The sequence below is a fragment of the Pygoscelis adeliae genome, unplaced genomic scaffold, assembly GCF_000699105.1.
Source record: "Pygoscelis adeliae isolate BGI_AS28 unplaced genomic scaffold, ASM69910v1 Scaffold67, whole genome shotgun sequence".
NCBI lineage: Eukaryota > Metazoa > Chordata > Aves > Sphenisciformes > Spheniscidae > Pygoscelis > Pygoscelis adeliae.
The window spans coordinates 7,495,757-7,504,306 of NW_008825271.1; the positions used below are offsets into that span (position 1 = coordinate 7,495,757).

Below are 8,550 nucleotides of genomic sequence, written 5' to 3' on the forward strand. Positions count from 1 at the left end.
CATGAAAGGGGAAGAGCGAATGCACTCTGCTGTGAGGAGAGGGACCAAGCTTTCTGAATATAAAATTGATCGCATATATTTTATATTGAATATAAAATTTGAATATAACATTGATTGCATTAGTATTTACACTTACAAATGCTGTGTTTGGTTATGTAAGATTAACTACAGTACCTGTAGATGTGAAATCTCTCCTTCTCTTAGTTTTAGCTGTGATTGAAGGTTCTCAATTATACTTGAACCTGCTCCCATCCTTATAGCGTCATAAAGATTGCTCCCACTAGTAGCTATTGGCCCAAATGAGTGATCATGAGGATCATCCTACAAACAGATGGTTAAAGAAGCTTAAAATTAGACACAAATGTGCACCCTTTGGAATCTTCCCTCTCCTAAAGTATTATTTCATTTAAAATTTAAAATTATCCTGTCACTAGGCAAGCATTTCAATGCTTAAAGTTTGTTTTTAAAACAAAAGCTTAAGGTGAATAGGTACAATTTGAGATAGCTCCTTAATGGCAAGTTCTCATGTCACCTATACAACTGTCATTTAACTTGGACATCGATAACCATATCCACAGGAAAGCAGCAGAAGCAGCAGACTTCACACAGACCACAGCAGTCAATGATACTGCCTAGGGAGCAGGGTTGTGCCCTAAACCAGGATTGCTAGTAAAAACAAATCAATTGATTTGACTCCTACTAGTGTTATTCAATTCTTCTAGATGAAATTAGACATGTGAACTCAGCACCAATTCACGTATATATTACTCTGCAATAAAAGTTGTAGTTTCACGCTGTCTTTCACAGATGTTTTACAATCATAGACATCTTGTAAGCAGGCTTTAGATGTTTCTGCATAGGAATTACCTCGTCTAACGCCAATATGCTCTTCAAGAGTCATTTTCTACATTAATAAAAGTTATTGAAGAGGAAAAAAGCAGTCTGTCAAAAAAAAGCCAATATAACTGATGTATGATACCTGCGAGAGGAAAGATGTCTGAAGACCTGCCATGTCAACTCCACTTATGGAACTAGAGCGTGATATAGTTGGAGTACTTGAAACAGTTTCAACTGTAAATGACTTCCGATCCTTAAAAGAAACAACAAAAAAACCCCAACACACAACATCACCAGTTAGATTAAGAAAAAAGTTTACAAGATGGTGAAAGTCAGATTCTGTGAAGAACAGACTGCCCTTTTCCACCACCAACTACAGAACATAAAATGTGACAGATAACCCTTCCCCCATCCTTAAAACATGAAAGTTCAACAATGAAGAACTACTGTGCTACTGACACTTCTAGCCGACATTCAAATCCTCAAACTTTTCAGGAGACAAATACAGAAGTTGCAAATTACACCAAAAGAATTTCTCTTTCAAGTAGCCAAGGGAAATTCAGAGGCAGTTTTGTATGCCCAAACATATCACAGGAAGAATATCCTAAACCCAGAAGTATGTCTCTTTTTAGAATGCATGTTAATACCTTTTTTTTTTAATAAAGTGTATGAATTCAATTCTGAGATTTCTTACATGCTAATACCTTACTGACATACCTTCCAAACAGACTAACCTCTTTCTACGGGCAGCATCTGAAAGTATGCTAGCCCCTAAAGGATAAAGCGCTCAGATTTTAGAACTGGAGATGGTAAAAAAATAGTAATAGAAAGTTTTACTTGAATACCAATTGCTAATTAGCAGTAACAAAGTTACTGACTATTGAGGACTCTTCTGTGCCTTGTGACTTAAGCTGGAAAGCATGTGGTACATTACACACAGTCACGTGAAATGCAAAACAGGAATTCAGTGGAAGCAATGCTAGTAGTCTAAGCAAAGAAAACAAGTAGCTTCAGAAGACAAAGAATCCAAGAGCGTTCAAAAAATCAGAAGATTAAATCAATCATTACCCATATTTTATCTCTTCTCAGGTTAAATACGCTATTACTCAAGACTCATTTCAGTATCGCATCACACAAGCACTTATTTCACTGGAAATAAAAGGCAGTCACAATAAAGAAAAAGTCAAGTCCCTAATGCCTAGGCTGACAGTATATACTGTACTGCTCTAAGTCCCCTTGGTTGCTTGCAACAGTTTCAGGTTCTAGATATCTACTAAAATAATGGTAGTGTCAATAAGACTGAATAGAAATGTTAAGTTTTGGTACCTTCTCCTTTGCTGCTTCTTGCACGAAAATTGCCTTCTTTCTTTCCTGTTCAACTTTCATCTTCTCCATTTCTAACTGAGTAGCCAGCAGCGTCTACAAAAATAAATACAGGTTGTTAAACTCCTGCTAGCTCAGACTTCAATGATAACATAGCTTAAAGCTGAAGTCGGCAATACCTTTTCCTTCTTTGCGTCTTCCAAGGTTTTTGCATACTCATCTTTGAGTCCTTCTAGTTCAACCTCATACCTACATTGAGGAAAGAAAGAGGTGGAGAAAGTCAGTAAGTATTCTGTGTTTACTTTAGATTCATATACTTTTAGAACAAACATAGCTTCAAGGCTTTAAAACATCATGACAGTAATATACTTCAGACAATCTTTACCATGAAACAAAATACCCTTAACAAGCTGGGCAACATTATCAATAGCTGCCATCATTTTGCACGGTCATATCAACACTCAAAAGAATCAAGTCTTCCAACTCGCAGAGATCTGCTGCAGGTGGTTTATGTAAGAGACAGCTTACTCCATTTCACCACAATTTTAAAGAGATGCCGTTAACCAAAAATGCAACTCACCTACTGTTTTCATTTTCCATTTTCTTCAATCTGTTTCTCTCCACTTCTAGCTGAGCCTGAAGGCGTGTATTTTCTTGCCTTAAAAGACTATTCTGAGATTCAGTGGAAGACATCTGAATTTTATTAGAAAGAAGTTCTTCTGTAGCAGCCCGTTCTCTCTCAGCAGCTGCTGCTAGAAGAGTTTGAGACTCACCTAATATTAAGTAAAGAAAAACATGGAATTTAACTTTTTTGATCAAACATCTATAATATAGGCCAATTATTTAAGCATCAAAATGGAATTTGAGGGTTTTTAGATGAAACTAATTTTTCTTTTTTTAAAAAAAAAAAAAAAACCCCCCAACCCCCCCCCCCCCGAACTCTTTTCTGTTGTAAAGGAAATTAAGTATTTTCCACCATACAGTTAGAGGAACAAAACAATGCAGAACAAGGAGACTTTCATACTCTTTCAGAATGCAATATACAACTACAGATTGCCTCCAGAAGAGAAGTAATTTCTCTGGGTCCACCTTTGGGTTTTTTACGCATTTTTCATTTAAAATAATAGATTACTACTGTATCAACAAATATATGTCTCATCACCTATGCAGTTAGGTAAGTAAATGATTTACAGCATCTAAGCACCAGGCTTGACAACTGAAAATGCTGGTGTACTTCCAGTGTCTCAATGTCCATCCTTCCTTTACATGCTGTAAGGACATGTAAACCTTAACACCTCTATCTTACAATCTTATGTTACACTGTGTTTTAAAGAGGATCAGTGAATTACCTGTCCAAGAACCTTGGCAGAATACCCCACATACCATTTCCTTACAGAAAAGCATTTTGTGCTCATCTCTCCTCACCCACCATCTGCGCTTTGGGCAAGCGTCAAGCCCTTTTCATTTACCTTCAGCCATCTCACATCTTCAACAAGAGCCTCACTGTTCAGTAAAAGCTAAAAACATTTTACCAAGTCTGTCAGAAAGGTTCTTTTCCAATTTTTCCCATGCAGAGGTCTGCGCTCCCAGTGTGGCTTGCAGGTTTTCTATCTGCCGGAGAAGTGGCCGTGTAGCAGATGTAACACTTTGACTTAGTTCTTGGTTCCGGCTCTCTGCTTCTTGGAGTCTCTGAAATCACGAATTAAATATAATTAAGCTTTAAAATCATATGATGGATTAAAAGATTAATACAGACTTCAGCAAAACACGTAGCAGTTGCTTTAAATTCTGAAATTCATATGTTCAGACTCACAGTAAAGTGTGAGATTTCAAGATAGAAGCCTAATTTTAGATACGTGATAGAGCAACAGCCCAGAAATTTACGTTTCAAGAGCCCTCTGGACACCACTTGAAACATTTTGGCCATAATCTATCTATCTTCTGGACCTTACCAACAAGAAAAATATTCTTAAGCAGCAGCTAAAGAGTAATTTAAAACATATTTGCTAGCAATTTTAGAGGACTATTACAAGCTTAATGGCTGTACTTTGTCTTATACTAAAAGGATAGCATTACATTTAAAAGGCATCACAAAAATTATGATTTTGTTTTCAGTATGTGATTAAAAAAATTTTTCCTTTAGTATTTTTATTGTTCTACACAGGACAAATACTGCAGGTAACCAAGAAAACAAAGCCTCTTTTTCAGGCTATTAATGTCATGCTAGGTTTCATTTTCAGCTTGTAGAAGCCCTCCTTGCAGATACAAGTTGACATCATCTATTTGCTACAGCACCTGTTGTAGTTCACCAATTTCCTGGCGTAAATAGTCTTCTTTTCTTGCTGCCTGCTGCTCTGCACGTTGCAGCGCTAGCCTCAGGTCTGCCACCTAAATAAACAAGACATTGTCACTAATCTCTTGCCGGAAGTCACAGTACCACCTATTCATTGCTACAGTCCTATACCATTTTTAAACACTGCTAGACAGGGTACGTCTGTTTACAAGTTAAGTGAAAGGCTTAAGTTTTGCATACACACAAAGAGTTACATTCATTTATCTATCACTAAAAATTTTGTCCAACTAAATTTCTTGAACTTTGCATCATTGTAAAAGCACTACAAACTTAACATAGAACCTGTCAAAGTCCCTTTGAGACAAGTAAAATTGAAAGTATTTTTTAATAAAATTAAAATTTTGAAGCTTAACACAACTACCAAAGACTGAACAAGTTCACAGGAAAGAAATCCATTGGGTATTTGCTAAGTACACATAATGACTTCCACCTTATATTGCATCTGGTTCGTTTTGCCAGATGCACACACCATCAGAGTACATTCACTTTTTTAATGTAAAAGTTTTATTCACTGCCTTTAAGACCCACCTGAATTGCCAAAGCTTCTTGCTGCTGTCGTGCCTCATCCTGGGCCTTCTCCAGAGCTAATCCAAGCTCTTCCTTTGCCTTCATTTCCCGACTTAGGGCTGCTTCTTGCGCCTCACTGTCCTTTGTAGCATTAGCTTTATGAAGATCTGCAAGTTCCCTGGGGAGGTGGGGGGGAAGGGGGAAAAAAAAAAAAGAGGCGGCAATGCTTTTGACAGTTTATACAATGTCAACAGTGACTTTGCAAATAACTTTGTTATATATTAACATTTCACAAGCACTGCACAAAAAATAGACACAGAAGCTGAGTGTATGGTTGAAGACAGGCACGCAAATATCTGCTTACTTATATGCACTGTCAAGTGCTGCCTGGACACTTCTGTTCCGTTCTTCAAGGTCTTCCACTTCCGCCTGAAGCTTGGCAAGGTCCTTTTCTTGTCGCTCTACAACACTGTTCAGTTGTTTAATGCTGTCTCGATGTTGCTTCTCAAGGTCCTCCTTGCCATCAAGCACCTATTAGAGTGCAAACAAGAAGCATGAGGCTAATCCCAGTACACGGGGTAGACAACACCACCTGAGGACAATGACAACCGTGGCAACCAGTTCAGGACAAACTTACACAAAATGACTAAACCGATCTAACACTTCACCAAAAGAGAAAGGTTTAGCTCCCCCATCTTCCCCAGAGGAGGGGGCTCTTCTTCACCACAGTTTCACATACTTCCTCATACTGGGTCTGCTACTTGTAAGATATTGCTTCAATCACTAACCGAGCAAAAAAACTGCCCAAATTTTGCTGGTACAGCAAAACTAAAACTAAACTAAAATTTAGTGTACTGAATTTGGTCAGCCCACCTGATAACCAGCAGTACAAGTGCGAACAAGCAGCTGGAAAGATACCTGACCGCAGTTTTAAACTGCTCTGAGAACACACACAGAAATCGCATCTCAGTGTTCCAATAATATGAAATAGAGAAATCTCCCAGAAAAGAAAAAAATATCAGTCTATCTAGAGCCTCCCAAAAAAGGCTACTCTGCAGCTAACATGAAAAGCTTTAAAAAAAAAAAATCCCAAATATCTCACCTGTTTTAAATGCTGCAACTCCTCTTCCAATTCCTTAATCTTCTTGTTCTGTTTTGTGTTAATATTTTCTCTCTCTTTCTCTTTGGCTCTTAATTTCTTAATAATGTTGGAATTGTGCAGCTGCTGTTTGGAAAGCTTTTCTCCTGTGAAAAAAATGAACATAAAGCTAGTGCATATTGCTGTTATTCTATGAACTCTCTCTATTCACACCATCCCCTGCTCTTCAGTCCCGTGAAAAAAATAACCGAATATGTAGGGAAGTACTTCCTCTTACATTTTTTCATGCAAGTTCTTAAATCTACCTTATCCTGAGATGACCTTGCTACACTAAGCTACAGTGAGATGAGATAGGATAGGCAGTGAAAGGCTTTGAAAGTAAAGCCCTTATATCAGGAAAAAAACCCAAAATGGGGTTTTTTTTAGTAACCATATTTTACTTCCAAGATTAAAAAGTAGTAAGGGAGACACTGTAGAAATGCCTTGAATAATGCCCTAGTTAGATTTCTGTTGAATGGAACTTGGAGCATTGTACTGCACGCTGGTTTTATCTCATAGTGCCTTTTAATGCATATGGCAGAAAGTACCCCTCCAGCCATCCGTGTTTGACTGATCCCTCCTGCTGCTCTTTGCTATTAACTAGATGGTTCAAATGTTCAGAAACATCTAACATGCTTCAAATGTTGTATTTTTTTTTTTCCCACATAAAGAAGGCTCATATGTGAAGGCAGTACATTTCAAGCTATTCTACAATTTTTTACTATTAAAAAAAATTTAAATTCTCACCTTCCTCCATTAATCCTTTGATTTGCTCTTCTTTTTCTTTCAGTAATTCGGCAGTTTCATTGGTATTGAGTCTAGTAGCCAATTCTTCTTTAACAGTCTTTACTTCCTAAGGAATACGATAAAATACTTAGGGCAATTTATTAAAATATATTTAGGGAAAAACACACAGTAAGTTACACTGATCACCTTTTTCTTCTCCCCGACCTCTCAAAAGGCTTTTATTTGAAAACAATTTAGGTTGGAAGGGAACTCTGGAGATTATCTGATCAAATCAGATTGCTCAGAGCCTCATTCCATCAAGTTTTAAAAACCTTCAAGGATTGAGACTCCATAAATTCTCTGTACAAGTTGTTCCAACTCCTCCTTCCATTTCACTTTCTAGGCTTTAAACTTTTGCAGTATAGTAAAAACAAACTGTTATATTCACACATAGGTATCAGATAATTTTTCTACTTCAGCTTACTACTGTGCCAACACAGTGACACATACAGTGACAAAACAACTGTGAAATATTTTTTTTTTCCATTTACAGATTTGAGTTTACTTTTTGCAGACTAGCAATAAGCTAGAGAAATGTAATGCTCTGATACCAGGTCAAGAACATTTAGACTCCACAAACTTTGTAGCTGCACGCTTCTTTGCTCATTCCAAATCAATCCATCACCAGTCCTTAATTTTCCCACCAGTTAATCCTCTAAAGAAGCCATTCCCATTCTTCGTCACTTCCCCACATCCCCGGGCCGTTCTTCTCCCTCACACCAATGCAAATGCATACATGGGTACAACGTAAAGGACAGCAGGCATTAAACCTTCCCCCCCCCCCCCCCCCAAACCAGACTAACTTTAACTTAAATGAGTTCCCTAGCTTGGTTCACAACACGGCTGCAAGAATACATGTGTCAACACAAGGAAATAACAAGCAGCCTGGGAGGCTAGAATCAGCTTATGCTAGTTACTAATACCATGAGATAGCACTTGTCAGTCTCATGCTTTTCCCTAGCTTAGTTTTTATGAATTTACCTCAATAAATTTAATTGTGTTCTAAAATAATAAACATTAATTTCACTAAAAAGCCCAATTACCTTTTTAGCTGCATCTCTTTCTTTGCAGGCTAGCTGGAGCTTCTTTTCAGCATCCGCAATTCGCTGAGCAAACTCCTCTTTAAGAGATGAAAGGCTACTGCTCTCTTCTTTCATTCTAAACATTTCACTACATTTAAAATTAACATTTCAGAACAGTTGCACGGTTATGTGACATTCCAAGCAGTTTGCAATAGGTTGTCTTAAATGCGTTTAAAATGTGCGTTTTTTTTATTTTACACACGTTAACCAGAAGTCAAAAAACACATCCATATTAGAAGTACTAATCAAAGATCCTTACTAATTCAGTAATTTACCCGTGAAAACAACGAAATGCTTGATTTACCTTACGTGTTTTGCCCCTTAATCAAGTTCTTTCTGATTAACCATAGCCTGTATCATATACAGGGCAAAAGACTAAATGTATTTTTAAGTTAAGATCAATTTAGTCATTAAATAATACCTTCACGTATTATCTGTAAATTTTGATATTTGATCAGCAAACTGATAAATCCAACTTTTCATTTTTTTCCTTTTAATTTTAACTGAATTAAATAATGAATTCA

The 8,550-nt window shown here is 37.1% G+C and overlaps 1 protein-coding gene across 1 annotated transcript in view; it reads right to left on the bottom strand.

Moving 5' to 3' along the window:
• Positions 1-8,550, bottom strand: part of TMF1 (TATA element modulatory factor 1) — a 20,208-nt gene that overhangs the window by 4,512 nt on the left and 7,146 nt on the right. The window contains exons 5-16 of the mRNA XM_009329852.1: positions 7,988-8,114; positions 6,906-7,011; positions 6,123-6,265; positions 5,385-5,551; positions 5,042-5,198; positions 4,456-4,548; positions 3,693-3,849; positions 2,741-2,933; positions 2,340-2,409; positions 2,164-2,256; positions 980-1,090; positions 175-321 (exon numbers count right to left, since the gene is read on the bottom strand). Coding sequence (XP_009328127.1) covers positions 175-321; positions 980-1,090; positions 2,164-2,256; positions 2,340-2,409; positions 2,741-2,933; positions 3,693-3,849; positions 4,456-4,548; positions 5,042-5,198; positions 5,385-5,551; positions 6,123-6,265; positions 6,906-7,011; positions 7,988-8,114 — 1,564 coding nt within the window. The remainder of the gene's footprint in view (positions 1-174; positions 322-979; positions 1,091-2,163; positions 2,257-2,339; positions 2,410-2,740; positions 2,934-3,692; positions 3,850-4,455; positions 4,549-5,041; positions 5,199-5,384; positions 5,552-6,122; positions 6,266-6,905; positions 7,012-7,987; positions 8,115-8,550) is intronic.